At 40.9% G+C, this 17,561-nt stretch overlaps 1 protein-coding gene across 1 annotated transcript in view; it reads left to right on the forward strand.

The window, feature by feature from the left end:
• Nucleotides 1–17,561, forward strand: part of PTPRT (protein tyrosine phosphatase receptor type T) — a 530,461-nt gene that overhangs the window by 489,390 nt on the left and 23,510 nt on the right. The window contains exons 23-26 of the mRNA XM_044440227.1: nucleotides 3,753–3,829; nucleotides 7,079–7,115; nucleotides 11,604–11,701; nucleotides 12,663–12,779. Of these exons, the coding sequence (XP_044296162.1) occupies nucleotides 3,753–3,829; nucleotides 7,079–7,115; nucleotides 11,604–11,701; nucleotides 12,663–12,779 (329 nt within the window). The remainder of the gene's footprint in view (nucleotides 1–3,752; nucleotides 3,830–7,078; nucleotides 7,116–11,603; nucleotides 11,702–12,662; nucleotides 12,780–17,561) is intronic.

The following is a 17,561-nucleotide window of genomic DNA, read 5'->3' on the forward strand; positions in this document are numbered from 1 at the left end:
TCATAATAAACAGAACTGAGGGTGAATAAGCAAGTAGAATAAGAGCATCAAGGAAGGGGTAAGCATTTATTTACTAAATATGATTACAGGGATCCATTTTTTGTTCAAGTGAAGAATATGGGAAAGAATTATGAAAGCAAACAGATAAAAGTGAGGTGAAATATAGGGGGAAAGTTCACAGAGTTGAATCATTGTTCAACAAAGGGGGAAGCATAACTACTGTTCCCTCTCCCTACCTTTCTTTCGCCACACACACACACACACACACACAGAGAGAGAGAGAGAGAGAGAGAGAGAGAGAGAGAGAGAGAGAGAGAGAATGAATACCACAGGAATAAAAGATGAAAGAAGAAAACAGAATGTGCTTGAATAAGGAAATGTCATAGGGGTATGAAACACCAGGATCCAAGGGAATGGTGGCAATGCAAGAAGGTAAAGTGAAGAGGGATAGGTAAGAAAACAGATAAGAAAGAGATTGTAGATGAAATAAAATAACAAGACTATGCTTGATGTATTAAAGCAGTCAATGGGACTTCTAAGAAATGGCTTAATAATGAAATAATATAAATCATGGTAACCCAATGCAATGCAAACAGAAGGTTATCATAGGGAAGGATATTATTTACTATTTTACTGATCAGAACATAGGCTGATTTAAGGATGTTGTCTCAGTTTGTTCTAGTTTGCAATCTTTGCACTGGAGCCTTTGTTACTTTCTGAACTTAAACTTGAGAAGACCACCCATGATGAGTCAGAGCAAAGATACCTCTAGTAGGACACTCTGTTCACACAGGGGCTAACCAGCTGCTGTGGGAAACCCACACATAGGACACCTAATACTGAATATGTACTTGAAAATTAGGCCACTTATTTTAATGGAAGCTCTTTTCCAAGCAATTAGGCTTAGAAGCATATTTGCTACATATTGATTGTACATCGTTTATTTGTATACTATAGTTTTCACAGATGCTTTGTGCTTGAAGCAGCTCAGAGCAAATAAAGTATCAACAGTCTAAACAAAATACATATCACTAACCATAACATCAATAATACATTACAGTATAATGCTGACAGTTCAGTAATGCACTGACAGTTCAATCATAGTATATCAAAGGTTTAAATAAGCAAAACCATGCCCCAGGCTTCCACAAAAGAGCTCAGAGCAGCTTCCATAGGGTTCCCAGGCAGTCTCCCTTCTAAGCCGCTTACAGGACCACACCTGTTCAGTTGCCACATTAGATGTGCATCACATGCTTTCAGACCATTTTCTGGGCCATTGCTAGTTTAGATAAATCCCACTCTCTGACTGAGTTGTACTGAAAACAGTGAGAGTGAACCTTGCCTTAGCAACATAATTAGCTTCTTTCATCAGGACTTAGACACAGGTAACTTTAGCTAGATTGGAGTGACATGCCGATCAAGCTTTAAGGTTGAGGACAAGAGCTCCCTTTGGTAATCATTCATTGGCCACACCCCTGGCATTTCTTCTCTTGCTAGGCTTGCCCCTACGCTGTTGATGTGCTGAAGGCAAGACTGCAATGGGGTTGCCCACTGAATGAACTTAGATGCTTTCCATGAACTGGCTGTAGCTCACACGGAGAGCCTACATATGTTCAACAGGCTTCTCCTTACAGACATTTCCTCAACACATAGTGTTGGGTGGAGCTAGTAGGGGAAACATAGGTTGGAGTGGGTAGCCATAACTCCACATAATCTCAATAACATTGAGACAAATGGCTGAAAGGGGACTAGGTTAGAACCAGCAGCTTCTAAACCAAAGTATCATGCTTGACATATTTGAGGAATGAAATAGCTATTTTAGGGACTGGGTGCAATCCCCCTGTAATATAGCTTTCAGAGGTTGTTGATTCAGATTCTAATTCAGAAGTAGAGAAGAGGCTTGGATTCTCAGTGGATTTGCCAAGGCAAGTGGACTCAGAGATAAGCCAGGCAGTTTCGGAGAATCAGACACTTTCTGACTCTGTGGGAAAGTTTAATGAAGACGCTGATATGGGAGGTGAAAGATGCAACACAATTAGTCTGAGCGTAAGGCATCAGGTTAAGAGAGAAGAACAAATTAGAAGTATCAGATGTTCCAGGTGATTGGCCCATAAGCAGCAGGATCCACCTTAAAGGTTGAGTCAGTGATTTTTTTGTTTGGAAAGGAGGAGAAGTATTCAATTTGGAACCAGTTTTGTATCATTAAGTGGCATTTCTGTAATGGCCAGTATTCTAACTTTGTTATTGACTTCTGCAATACCCTTCTTTTGCATCACAAAGACAGCCTAACTGATCATCTTTAATATAATAAAGACTTAGTCAAAAAGCCTTTGTCCTGATCTGCCTGGAAGGAGATAAAGAAGAATGACCAGGACAATGAGGCACACGTGATGCAGATTTCTGCAGGATATAGTAGGACTGATATACTAAAATAAGGAATCAAAGAAATGTAAAGGAAGAGCTGATGTGATGATCAAAGACTCCTCATGTAGATCACTTTCAATAGCCCTATCTACTTTCTGTTCAATCTGTTTCACTGCTAGTTATTACTTGTTATTATCAATATAGAAACCTTCTGTATGACAATTAAATATATTTATGCCTTCCCAACAGCTTCCCAACATATAGAGGAACTTAGTTTAAAAGATAAGTTACAGTGTCAGCTTTAACCAAGCATAGCCACTACAAATATGAATAAGATAAAAGGGCTCATTACCTTCTGAAGAGTGAGCTATGATCATTAATATTTCTTAGCCTTGCTTTTGTGCCATTCACACATCTGAGCAAAATAAATCCCCATGAGAGATAAGCCTTCTTTTCCTTTGCAATGTTCAGTGACTTGGGTACAAAATTAAATACCAGGCATTTTTAAAGCCTGTCTGGATACAAATATATATATATATGTATTAAAAATTGTTTAGTTTAAGATTTATTTCCTCATTTCAGAGAAACATTCCATAATGTATGATCAATTCTTACAAATGTTTTCAACAATGTTGTGTTCCCACTGGTATCACTAGAGTAGTGATCAGCTCATGATTTCCATATCCATATTTAAATTGAAACAATATTTTTCCATCCTTGCTTGCTTCCTTGCTTGCTTCCTTCCTTCCGCCTCATCTTTTGTATGCAGTCCCTTGGAGATCTCTGTACAGCATTAAGTCAATGCAGGTACATGAAAAAATGAATCATAACAATTATAATTTATCTTGTTTGTACCTTAAGTTATTTGCCTTGAATGTGTTTCCTTTATTTGTAAAAATATTGAAAAACCAAGTGACTTAGCTTTCAGCAAGTGGGCTGAAAAAGTTGGTGGAAACTTTCTGCCTCTAAAGTTTTTGAGCTAGTTCTGACACCAAGGCAGTGTGTTTTGTTTTGTTTTTTTTGCTTCAAATTCTTCTCTGCAATGTTTGAGCTAGCACCCAGAAAAAAATGTTATAAAAGGTGCTAATATTTTGAAACCTTTTGAAGAAAATACTAATTCTAACTGAAGTGATAATAAACCACACTAAAACTGATCAAGAAGTGTGATGTTTACATTCCGAATAAATAACTGACAAGTTTCTGAATAGGTCAAACATACAATGAGGTGAAACTTTGTGCATTATAGTTTAAAACACACACACATAACTAGAAATATATAACTCCTTTTTTCCTGAATGTTCCACATTCTTCTGTCTTTTCGCCCTTCTTACACACTTAGACGTGAATGTTCTTTTGAACAATAACACATTCTCCTTGATTATTTTCAGATGATCACTCCAGGGTGAGACTACAATTGCTGGATGGAGATCCCCATTCAGACTACATAAATGCCAACTACATAGATGTAAGTACAATGAAAACATTTCTCTTTGAGAAGAATTTTAATGAAAAGGGCCAGCTCCAGGTTCAAAGGGACACTGGGGAAAGTGTCCTCTGGTTGTTCCCTCCTTTGCTAATAACTCCCAAGCATGGGCATGGCTGGCATGACTAGTGAATGCCAAGATCATCTGGCTGGATCTAGCCACCATTTAAATTTCCCACAATGCTATGCATGTAGCCAAGCAATTAACATGGAGGCTAGATCCAGGCACCTTGTGCTGCTTGGAATGTGTGACCAGATTTTTTTTTTTCATGGGGTTCAGTGCAGGCATTAACAATGTGTGCTTTTGGGCCCTGGCAGATGCCCAAAGGTCCTGGTGCCAGCTCTGCTAATGAAAAAAGGCAGTGCACATTCTTCAGCTCCTTGTAGCAAAATGTAGTTTGGGCTTTCAAAGCTTCAGTGCTTCTCCTCTGCTGTGGATTTCACTTCTAAATGAATAAAGCACATGAAACTTACTGAAGGCAACTGCATCAATGTCTAAGTTCTAGTGCAGATGGAATAACTTCTTAATCTGGTTATGGTCAGGAATGTTTCACAGACTTGCTGCTCCTCTCTGCTTTGCTCTCTCATGTCTCTTCATCTGAGGAAATGAATCATATTGTTGGCTTTAGGAACATACTCAATGGTAGAAAACTTTTGTCTACAAATGGGCATAAATCCAACACTCAGAATCTCAGGGGGGGAGGGGGGAGAAACTGCTGCCTGAAACCCTAGAAGTGGTGTTGAGAACAGACCCATGGGCTTACTTTGACCCATGAGGTTCCCTATCTGGCCCATGGACTCTCAGAATATGTCAGGGGGTTGAGATTGCCCTCCAAGTCCTGCTTCATGGAAGAATCCCTGTTATCTCAGATTAGAATTAATGGTGAAGATGTGGTTGACATGTGATTCAGGTGGGGTTTGGAAGGTCTCTACTCGCCAAGGCAGTTCTTCCACCACACACTGCCCCCAGTGAGTGCTGAGGGAACCCAGGGATCCACCCTCACTGAACCCTCCTGAATTTGGGAGAATGTAGCTTGGAAAAAGCAGCAAAGCCAGCCACTGCCTGGCTTGGGACAGCTTTGTCCACTGTGCACCTTCTGTACTGGGAACAATGCACCATGAGTGAAATGGCAATGATAAAGTGTCACTACTTCATCTGTGCTGTAGATTTCCCTCCTGGGGAAGAGAGAGAGCTGGCCATATCCTCTGAAAATAGATGGCACCTGGTGCACTGCACCTCCTGCTTGGGTCAGCATAGTCTTACTTTGTCTTCACCTTCCTTCAGTGAGGTGTTCATGGTGAAGGCAAAACTGGTTATGTGGGCAAAGCACTGAAACGAGAGGTAGCACTTTAGCTTGGGACAGGATGATGTCAACGCACAAAAGGCCCAGTTGGAAGGGGGCCATTTGGTGCCCTTTCTCCAAAGTTTGTCCAACTCTTGTCCGAGAGCTGTTACAAATCAGAATAGAGAAATATTGAGCCTGTAAGTCTGGTCCCAGGTCCTTCGTGAGCATTACAGAGAACAATGAGACCAGAGGAAGCACAGTTTTGTGTCTCTTAGAATGTCACTTTTGGCTCTGATTTCAGTATGAATTTCTCTCAAATAGGTGTAAAAGGAAGTGAACACTGCTGCTTGGAAGATAACTAGTTATAAGCACTTTTGTGTATTAAATGGATGTAGGATAAGAGATAGAAGAGTGCAGAGGCCCCATTTAAATACTCTCTATTTCACTAATGTAGACCTGTGAATTCTTGACAAAATGGAAAATATTAGCAAAACATTTAACAGCATTCATATTTCATATATAGGTCTATTTTACTTTAATTATAATATTTTAAAAGATCCTTCAATTAAGGGAAAGGGAAAATGTATTTAATGCAGTGCAGCCCACACGGTTTTAAAAATCACTGATGCCTGATTCAGTTTTGACAAGAAACAGATGTGTGTTTTGCAGATGAGAGGACAAAGATTTTTCCATGTTCATCCTATTAATGAATAAGTAAGTGAAATCAGTTTAGGCAGTTAATATAGAAATATGAAAGTGAGATCAGGCTTTTATCTTAGCATTATCTTCCACTGTTGGTTGAACTATAAGGACAATGCAAAGGCAATTGAAGAAGTTTGTGCCCTACATAATTTCACTGAATTTCACCACCATGACTTTTTTGTCATTCAGTGGATGACAAATTTTTTGTCATTCAGTGGATTACTCCCAAATGGTCTGTTTTAGCATTCTTGTTGGAAAGCCACCAGAGAGATGGTGATGGCATAGTAGAAAGTTTATCACCTATAGAAGTGTTGGTGAGTCTCTTTGCATCCCTGTTCAGAGTCAGGCTTTGGAGTCTAGTCAGTCTTGTTTTGAGTTTCAGCCAGTTTGCCTGCCTTCCAGCTCTCTAACCATCTAGATCTTCCCAACCCATCACACCTTTCCCTTTAAATCACATTTAATGAATGAATGCAAGCAGGGGTAATGCTTCTATCACAAGGAGAGGACCCTCCCTTCTCTGGTACCTGGAGAGCTTTGCAGCTGTTCGCAGGACCTCAATCTTCAAACTAAGATTAGATTGCCAAATTAATACTAGTGTGTGTTAATGACCCTCAGGAAGCACAGTCCTTCCTCTCCTCCCCAAATTCCAGGGGTGAGCATTGATGTGTATGGTGTCAAACAAGCTTCTGCCATAGTAAGTGAATGTCTGAAACATGTCTGTGATGGAAGCTCATTGAGATGATCAATAATAGAAGTAGGAATAAGCATTTTATTTCTATATCTGTGTGGGACAGAGGTAAGAATATTGAATCCACGAGTCCCCACTCAGCCACAAAGCTCACTGGGTGACTTTGGGCCAGTAACTGCCTTTCAGCATGTCCTACCTCACATGGGTTGTTGTGATAAGATTTGCAGGAGGGGGAGGATTATGTGAGCTACCTTGAGTTCCTTGAAGGAAAAATGGTGGGATATGAGCATAATAAATAAAAAATTATTGCCCAGTAGCTGAAGCTCTCTGGGTGGATCACAGCAATTCATAAAGAAACACAGAGGAGAAAGACAATAAAAATACCGTAATATTCCAATATTTAAATCACGATTGTCCCATAATATGCAATTAGATAACACTGAATGCCTCAGCAAAGAGGGCAGTCTTAACCTGGTGCTGATAGGATAACAAAGTTGATGCCTGGTGAATGTGTCAGTAGGAATATCATTCCAACCTTTGCTTTTGTTTTCCTAGGGATACCATCGGCCTCACCATTACATTGCAACTCAAGGTAAGAATAATATAACTGAGCTGTGGCATAAATGACATGGTAAAATACCTTAAGGGTGAAATCTTATGCATGTTTACACAGAAAAATGTCCTAAAATTCCCAGCATGCTGATGCTGAGAGATGGCAGATATATGTCTAAAATCTGCTCCCCACAGCTGGAATGCTGTCACTAAGGAGAATCTCCTGGTGCTTTCTTTATACTCTTTTTGGCACTATGCAAAGACCTACCTCTTTCAAAAAACATTTAATATATATTAGTCACCATCTAACCTCCAGTTGTATTAATTTAATGTAATTTTATTAAGTTTTATATTTATATTAACTTATGCTGTTGTTTTATTGTTTTATATTTTAATTATCTGATGTTAGCTGCCTAGAGATGTCATGGATGAAATAGGCGGCATATAAATGTTTTAAATAAAAAAATAAAACATGCATACAATTGCAACCTAAATAAATACCGATGTGATAATTTCCAAAAACAGAATATGCAACTTGTTTAGAAGTTTATCCACCACAGGTAGTTTTATAAACCATGTTAGGTTTAGTTTAACATACAGAGATGGAAAATCAAACTATTTCCTGTCCAAAAACTTTTAAATGTGTAATCTCATAAGTTTGTTCTGTTCTATTTTTATATTAGTTAATGATTTCTAAAACAACTCTCTCCCCTAAGATGTGTATTTGAATTCTTATTCCCATACATACTGTCTAAAAACATATTCTATTTTTCTTTTAAAATGCACCTTTTAAAAAGCATTTTATTGATTGTTTATCAAGTCAAGAATTACTGAACATGTTAGTTTGGTTTGTAAAGACTAACCAATGATAGTGTGTGTGTGTGTGTGTGTGTGTGTGTGTAAGTGCCCCTAATAATGTGTGCTTGATCAAATAGTGGTCTAAAATTCATAAATTGGATTCAGGCAATTACACAAACAGCACACAAAGATGTTAATAAATGGAGCTTTAACCAATGGCTTTCAGATAGATAAAGCAACATGTCAGGTGTGTCATTATCACCACTTCTATTTATTCTTATATTGGAAATCTTAGCCACAAAGATAAAACAAGATCCAAAAATTAAAGGCTTGACAGTAGATGGAGAAGAATACAATATGAAAATTATGCTGGCAATGTACTATTGATGATTCCTAAGTCCTAAATCTACATCTGTCAATGCAACATATAATAGATTGAATTGAAAAGTTTGGATCTTTCTCTGGTTAAAAAATTATATGAAAAAATTAAAATTATTTTAACATTTTTAATGAAGCAAGAAGAGGAGAATATTTTAAAAATTTCAGGATGTGAAATAACTTCTAATCCAGTTAAGTATCTCTGAATAAATGTGACTGGACAAAATAATACATTATTCCAAGACAGTTCTAAAATACTGTGGATGAAGATCCACAAAGATCTATAGAGATGGTCCAAACTAAATATGTCATGGCTGGGAAGAATTTCTGTTATAAAAATGAATGTCCTACCAAAGTTGAACTTTTTATTTCAGACAATACCAATTTTCATACAAGGAAAAATGTTACAAGAATGGCAAAGACAATTGAATACCTTCATTTCGAATGGGATAAAGCCAAGGATTAGATTTAAAGTACTACAGGATGAAAAAAGAAAGAGGAGGTCTAGCATTACCTAATATTAAATTATGTTATTATGCAACTGGATTGGTTTGAATTATGGACTGGATTAAAAATCCTGATGAAAGGCTAATAAAATTGGAAATATAGCAGATATAGAAGGAATGCATAAGCATTTGTGGGACAAGGAATCAATTAAAAAAGACCCATCACCAAATAAAACTCATATAATTAGAGAAGGAATCTGGAATACTTTAAGAAGAAGGATCAGTCCTTCAGTATCTCCTTTGATATCTCCAATAGAAGCATATTAAGACAAATATTCAATGAAAACTAATGATTTTATAAATATGGAGATATGACAGATCAACAAAGTAGAATCAAGTCCTGACAAACATGAAGAGATGAAGAAGAAAAAGAATGGCTTCTTTATTTCTAACTGGTCTCCAGACTGAGAGGGAAATTCATCAAGGAAGACATACCATAAGAGATCTAATGGAATTTGAGAAATTGATTTCACAGAAAAGACCATTTATTAGGATGGATAAGCTATTATTGCAATATGATACAGAAACCAAACAAGTTAAAACATGTATGATAAGTTGGATGCAGAACCTTGGAAAAGACATATCCTTCCATCAATGGGAAATTTTATGGTTGAAAGGAATAAAACTCACAGCCAGCCAATCATTAAGAAAAATTGGTATAAAATGTTTTTTCACTGGTATATCACCGCTGAAGATATTCAAAAAATGGAAGAGAATGGAACGTGTTTGAAATGTAAAGAAGTGGAAGGGACTCTTTACCATACATGGGGAATGTGTGCTAAGCTTAAAAATCTTGGAAAGAAATAGATACAGAAATACAGAAAAGTTTGATACTTAACTTTTCAATTAATGCTAATAATACATTACTGAGTATTTTACCAGAAACCTTCTCAAGAAATACATGAAAATTGTTTAAATATATGATAACATCAGCCAGAGTTACAATTGCAACAAAATGGGAAAAAGAAGACTGCCTAACCAGTGAAGATTAGACAAATAAGCTAGCTGAATATGCAGTGATGGCAAATGAACCAACTTTGTAAATAGAAGACTTGTTAAAGAATTTAATGATAAAACGGAGACTTATTATACCTATGTTTAGTCATAAAAAGGAAATCCAGTTAATGAATTTAGTGATAAATGGAAAGCCTATTCATTTTTAATTGTAATTGAAAGAAAAAATGGAAACTTTGGGTGTCATTAACACATAATGTATACAATGATTAGATTAGTATAATTGTCCTATGAAATGAAGGAGAAATGGGTGGAAAATGGGAGAATAGAGGGGAAAATATTTTTATCATAATTGGTTTTATGAATATGATGTGGGATGAATTATAATTTACCAATGTCTATGTTAAAGCAATTGTACGTGTGAAATTGTTAGTTGTATTTGACTACTTACCAGTATAACAAGTATTATTTATAATTATGTATTATCATGTAAAATTGTGGATATAAGTTTAGATGATGTAATGATTATTGCTGATGCTTCATGAAACTTCCTGCATTTAGTTTTATAAGCAATTTTTGTATGAGGTCCCTTGGTAACTTTTTTTCATCCTATGTATTTCTTTCTGTTTTTTTAAAGTATAAAACAAAACAAAAAATAAAAAAAAATGTACTTGATTTTAATCCTATGCATACCATGTCCCACACCCAAATGAACCTCACTAGTACAACCCCTGATTTTAGAAGGCCATCTTACAATCTTCGGGAGATGTTAGACGGTTTGTAGCTGCTAAAACCTTTGTCCTTTATATTGAATAATATCAACAAATAAATCTGGGCACAGATGTTTGTTTCAGCAGCATTTCTGATTCTGCTCAAATGAAAGTGCTATAAAGAAAATCCACAAATATTCACAGAAGCATTTAGCAACAGATTCCCGAGGAAAAAGGGGTTTATGTTAAAGATCACACAGTCAAATTTATATTTTACAATGATGAAGATGTGTCCCAATGTTTAGGATAGATTCAGAAGTTTAGCTGTCATTCATATCTATAACTATTCATAACTATAATGCCAAAATCCATCATGCTAAAGTTAATAGGATGCTTATCCAATATATAGATTGGATGTAGAATGGTTTAACTTCCATAATTTATTTATTGTTATCTATTTCTTGGAATTACTTCTGGGCTGTTTCTAAGAGTGGAGCCCACTTAACATGGCATGGTATATGTAATAAACAATATATTAAAACAATAAAAAGAAAGGAAAACTAATAATTGCATGTACAATTAGGAACCCAAAAGTACAAGTTAAGAAAAAGCTAATGGGAATCAGTAGGTCTTCTATGCTTTCCTGAAGATCTGCAAAGAAGGTCCTGGCAACTACCAGATACAAGTTTGCTTGTTTAATTCAAGTTCCACATTTTTGGGCAAGACTTCTTCAATTGCTCCATTTCTCTGTGTGTACACAATCTAATCACCATTGTCACTAGCTGCTATTGCATCTCTTCATCTATTTTTCATCTTTGCTAGAACATGTTTGTTTGAAAGACAAGAAGCTGGTGAGCAAGTTGGTAGTGACATTTCCTGTTTGTCCTTTTCGGCACCACTATTGTCTCAGGCAGGCATGAGTCCAGAGGCTCTTGTCATTTGGCCCCTGCTGGTATATGGGTTTTTGGCAGGTGCCCAGCTATGCCTACTTTTGATGCTAGTCTGGATTATTTCACTCACCAAACTTCATTTTGAAAAATATGCAGTCATCTTTAAGAAACTCAATGTTTAATTATGGTAGGGCTGTGAGGTTGAAAGTAAAAAAAAAAAAAAAGTTTGTACTAAAACCACTTTTGGGGTTCCCTTTCTCTTTCTCTCTCACTCACATCTTCTCCTCCTCAGGTCCAATGCAAGAGACAGTGAAAGATTTTTGGAGGATGATCTGGCAGGAGAACTCTGCAAGTGTTGTCATGGTGACCAACCTGGTGGAAGTTGGCAGGGTATGATGCCCAAAGCATTCATCAGCTATTGTGGTCCATGTCACTCTTACACACATTCCTTCTTCAATCCACTCCATCCTATTTCCACATTAATATGTCAAAAATGAGACTACTATATATAGTTATAGCTATATACTATTTTCTGCACCAAATGTGGGTGTGTACTTTGCCAGAAAAATGCACGTTCAACCATTTCTGCCATCCAAATATATTCATATATGCATATTTGGATAAGTATACAATCTAATATGTTTTAAGCCAAAATAGGTGTTTTAGAGTCATTGTTTGAGAAGAACTCAAACTTCAGTGGATTGCAAAATCTGATGAACTCACGTTGCTCCAATCTACACATGAGTTCAGGAAGTGAGGATCAGATCATTTCATAACAAAATTTGCACAGATTGAATTCCTCAGGCAGTCTAGGTTTAATTACGCCCACCATTTTGTTTTTTCAGTTTTTCAACCATTTGAAATAATATAATAATAATCAGCTTACCATGTGACTTAATGTTAAAATAACCAGATCTTCAGAGCTACCATGGTTGCCTTCTTATGCAACTACCAGCTGATAGTTGGTTGTGTGTGCTTTGTTTTTACTCATCTGCTTTATGTCACACCCAAAAGTCCTTTCTTGATGTCATAGCCACAATCTCAGTGTTGGACCTTGCAGAAACACCATGGGGATCAAGTCAGATGGTTCCACTTTCTATACTTTACTGTAGCTTCTGTATAATGGACACCATGATTTAAGGAAACTACATTATTTTTGCTAAGAGAATAGTAGTCTAATTCGGTTTAGCATCAGAAAGGTAATGACAAAAGAATGTACAGAGTGATGACTAAGCCCATCATACAGAGGGAAAAACAGGTTGTCTGAATGAATCTTCCAGTAACTTGGTGAATGAACAAGTGGCTCTGGTCAACATACCTCAATGTTTCCCTGTGATCTTTTCTGTCATAGGTGAAGTGTGTCAGATACTGGCCTGATGATACAGAAGTCTACGGAGATATCAAAGTCACCTTAATTGAGACAGAGCCATTGGCAGAGTATGTCATACGCACTTTTACAGTCCAAAAGGTAAGGATATTGGTGGGGGGGTGATTTATTGTGATGGCTATGTGCTTTCCCCAGAGTCAGAGCCAGCGTGCCTCCAGATGCCAGTGACATAGCCTCAGGAGTGGAGGTTTAGCATCATTCCAGAAGAACTCTGAGCCCAACAAGTAATCTCACTCCAATGAGGACATCTAGGAAGCTCTGACACATCTCCTGATCTTTAGAAGTCAGTCCTTCCATCAGCATCAGCTTCTAGGAATGGCTTTACCAAAGCCTGTTAGGCTCGCTCAGCTGCAAAGGAGCGTAAACCTACAGGAATGGGCTGAGGCCCCATAAGTTCTCAGTAACCATGGGAAATAGAACTTCTTCGTCGTGGCCTCTGTGCATCACACATATGGGTACTGCACCTGTGCAGTGCCTTTGGCCGGAAGATTGAAAGCTAACGGTTTTTGGAGGGAAGCTCCGCTCCCCCTCCCCCTTGTGGCCTATAAAGAGCGGAGCGTCCGCCATTTTGTTCAGTCTTTGCGACCGCCGTTCACTTGCCTCGTGCCGCTTTCGACTTTCGCTTTGGCTATTCTTGGTTCTCTCCTTATATATTGCCCTTATACTACTTTTCCCTTACTTCATTTCCCGCTTCTGTGTAGTTTTCTCTTGTTATTTCTTCTTCGATCTATCAAAAAAAAAAACAAAACAAAACCGACCCTGCTCAAACCGATCCTTCAAGAGGCCATGCGGGTCACCCCTCAGGGGTCTCCCCAACGTGCGGTCGACCTCCCGCCTGCACCCCTTCCAACTCTACGGGGGTCTATCTCGGATGGGGAAATCCAGGACTCCCCTCCTAGAGCGAGGACACTGACACCGATGCCCGCGGTGATATTGGAGACAGAAGCTGGCCTGTTCCCACCAGGGAATCGGAGGAGCCACTTGGTAGAGCAATGCCCAGAGAGTTGGCGTCATCCCTATTACCAATCTTGGGGAGACCCGCTCTCTGTGGGGTACTACCCTGCTCCCAGGGCGCGATCCTCACCTCCACTCCGCGACCAACCACGGTCTGTGGATTCGAGGAGGGTGCCACCTCGATCCCCGCAAAGCGGAAGTAGCTGCTCCTTATCACCGGTGGAGTCATCATCTTCTGCCCCACCATACTGTGGTGCTGATTCGGATGACTCTGATGTAGACTCAACCTCCCCGGACGTCGTGGTGACATCCCAGGATCCTGCGTCACCCGATGAGTCACACGTCTCCTTCGCGGAGCTGATGTCGAGGCTTGTCCAGTCCCTGGACATCGACGCTGCCCAGCACCCAGGACCGTCGATGGATAAGTTTTACGACGTCGTTCGCGGGGAGCAATCGACCTCTATCGTTCTGCCACTTCCCTTACCCTGCGGCAGGCGATGACGCAGCCCTGGGACCTACCTTCACATCCTCAGCCGACGTCCAGGAGATATGAATCTATGTACAGGGTAAGGGAAGAAGACATCCCCTTCCTGCTAAAGCACCCGAAACCAAACTCGGTGGTCGTCGAATCCTCGCAAGGGAGAGAGGCGATGGGACATACGGCCCCGAGGGATAAGGAGGGCCAGAAAATAGATTCCCTGGCCAGGCGGGTCTATGCTGCCTCGGGCTTAGGACTTCGCATTTCTAACTACGAGGCGACGTTGGCGCGATATCAATATTTTATTATGCAGCGCCTCCACAACGTCGCCTCCACCCTCCCAGACCACCAGGGTGACCTTGCGAAGGTCCTGATCAAAGAAGCCGTGCAGGTCGCGGTGCAGCAGTTGTCCACGGCATGTCACCACGTGGACACTGACTCCCAGGCCTTGGTCGGTGCCGTTTCCCTCCGGAGACACGAATGGCTTCGGAGTTGTAATTTCCTGGAGGAAACCAAGTGGCAAATAGAAGAGATGCCTTTTGATGGTTCCGGGCTCTTCCATTCGCGTACCGACCACAAACTCAAGAAACTGCACGAGTCAAGAATGACGGCGCGCAGGATGGAGATCCAGTCACATAGCAGACGTAAGTGGTCCTGGAATCGGCCATCCTACAGGCAGACATACCAGCAGAGACAGCTGCCGCAACACCGCCAGCAACAACAGCATCAACAGCGCTGCCACCCTCAGCCCCAACAGCGCTTCCAACAGGGCCGCCGCCATTTCGACGATCAGAGGCATCGCTGACGGGACTGGTGAACCACTCCTCATGCTCCTCTAATACCCACCCCCCTCTCATCTGGAGATTGGCTCCGAAGCCGACTCCACATTTGGGAGTCCATCACATCTGACTGGTGGGTATTATCCATCGTTCAACACAGCTATCGAATAGAATTCGACATCGTTCCTCCATCGAGTCCGATCCGGTCTACTTCATGTTTGCCGGTACTTCTCGACGAAATACATCAACTTCTCCTTAAAGGAGCGATTCGTCAAGTATTCCCATCTGACGGACTCCACAGATTCTATTCCAGATACTTTACGGTCCCCAAGCGGGACGGTGGTCTACGTCCGATTTTGGATTTGCGGGACTTGAATAAGTTTATTATACCAAGAAAGTTTCGTATGTCCACCCTTCAAAACATTTTGCCATTGTTAAGGAGAGGGTATTGGTTTGCCTCACTGGACCTGAAGGATGCCTACTTTCATATTTCAATTCATCCAACTTACAGGCGTTTCCTTCGTTTTGCTGTTGCAAACCAACTTTATGAGTTCAAAGTTTTACCCTTCGGACTGGCCACGGCTCCGAGAGTTTTTACCAAATGCATGGCTCCTGTCTGTGCCTTCCTACGCCTTCAGGGCATACAAATTTACCTGTACCTCGATGACTGGCTGTTGGTCTTGCAATCCAGAGAAGGACTCCTAGACACCATCCATACAACCCGTACCTTACTAGATAGTCTGGGTCTACGTATTAATACAGAGAAATCTTCTCTTCTTCCGACACAAACGCTCACCTTCATTGGAGCCTGCTTGGATTCGACGTTGGAGAAAGCCTTCCTCCCTCAGGACAGACAGCAGACTCTCGCTCGCAATATCCATCGAATTCGAAGAGAGGGAACGGTTACGGCGAGATCCATCCAGAGGGTCCTGGGGCATATGGCCTCCTCAGTTGCCGTAGTTCCACATGCCAGACTTCGGCTTCGCCCACTGCAACTATTCTTCAACAAGGTGTATCATCCACAAAGAGACCCTCAGTCGAAACGGATTCGGATTCCGTCTTCCGTGCTCCACTCCCTGCGCTGGTGGCTGAAACCGACCAATCTCGTGATGGGAGTCCCCTTCAGGGTGCGACCTCCTTCGATAACTCTCGGTACCGACGCGTCTCTCCTAGGATCGGGGGCAATATGCTCTGGCCTGTCTACCCAGGGAACGTGGACTCATCTAGAGTCCACGAATCATATCAGCTTCCTAGAGCTGCTGGCAGTCTTCAAATCCCTTTGTTCTTTCGAAGACCTCCTTCATCATCGGATCATTCAGATAACTTCGGACAATATAGCGACCGTTTTTTATCTGAACAAGCAAGGAGGGACGAAGTCACCGACCTTAGCCAGGCTTCCTATGAGAATTTGGGACTGGTGCATTCAGAGACACATTACTCTGATGGCCGTTCATCTGGCCGGCACAGACAACGTGCATGCAGTTCTTCTCAGCAGACACATCTTCACTTCTCACGAGTGGGAACTGGATCCTCGTATGTGCAACTACCTTTTCAGGCGCTGGGGGTTCCCCGATGTGGATTTATTCGCTACTCGACAGAACAGAGTATGCGAGACTTACTGTTCGAGAGCGGGAATCGGACAAGCATCCCTAGGGGACGCATTCATGATCCCTTGGGACAACATCAACTTCTATGCTTTCCCTCCGATCCCTCTTCTGATGAGGGTCATAGCAAAGATAGTGAGTGACCGTGCATCGGGGATACTAGTTGCCCCTTGGTGGCCACGTCAAGCGTGGTTTGCGAAACTGCTCGACATCTCCCGCGGGGAGTTTCTTCATCTTCCGGCACTTCCATATCTTATAACGCAAATGGACGGCACACTTCGTCACCCGGACTTGCTCTCATTGAACCTGACAGCGTGGCGGATTCGATGACTGACCTTCCATTGGGGCCGACAATGGATTTGAGAGCCTCGAATCTGACAGCTTCTATTAATCCATCGGTATCAATGATTACTTCGACCGCCTCGGTTCCGATTCTTGAATCCAACCATGCAGGTGCCTCTCACTGCCACAGTCTCTCCGTACCATCCGGTTCGAGACAGACTCCGTCGAATTTGAACCCAACACTCTTGCACCCTGAGATTCAGCATATTATCGACTCTGCTCTAAAGCCGTCCACAAGAAAGTCATATACGGCTAAATGGAAACGTTTTTCCACCTTCGCCGAGTCTCATTCATTCTCCCCACTTGTCTCATCAAACGAACAAATTCTTCAGTTCCTTCTGGAGTTACATCACTCTGGACTGAAGCCATCTTCTATTAAAGTGTATACGGCCGCAATAGCCTACTATCGTGGCTTAGTCGACGGATCACCCCTATTTTCTAATCCTATCCTCAAGAGATTTTTGAAAGGACTGTATAATCTTAATCCATTGATTAGACCGGTTATGCCCACATGGAGCCTTTCTGTAGTTCTACAGGCCCTTATGAAGGCCCCCTTTGAACCTTTGGCGACTGTGGATCTCTGATTAGTTTCGTGGAAGACGGCATTCCTTGTAGCTGTCACGTCAGCCTGGAGGGCCAGTGAGCTTTGTGCCCTCCGCATCTAAACTTCCACAGAGAAAAGGTCGTTTTACGTCTCGACCCATCT

Source organism: Varanus komodoensis, unplaced genomic scaffold (assembly GCF_004798865.1).
Source record: "Varanus komodoensis strain SLA01 unplaced genomic scaffold, ASM479886v1 scaffold37, whole genome shotgun sequence".
NCBI classification, from domain to species: Eukaryota; Metazoa; Chordata; class Lepidosauria; order Squamata; family Varanidae; genus Varanus; species Varanus komodoensis.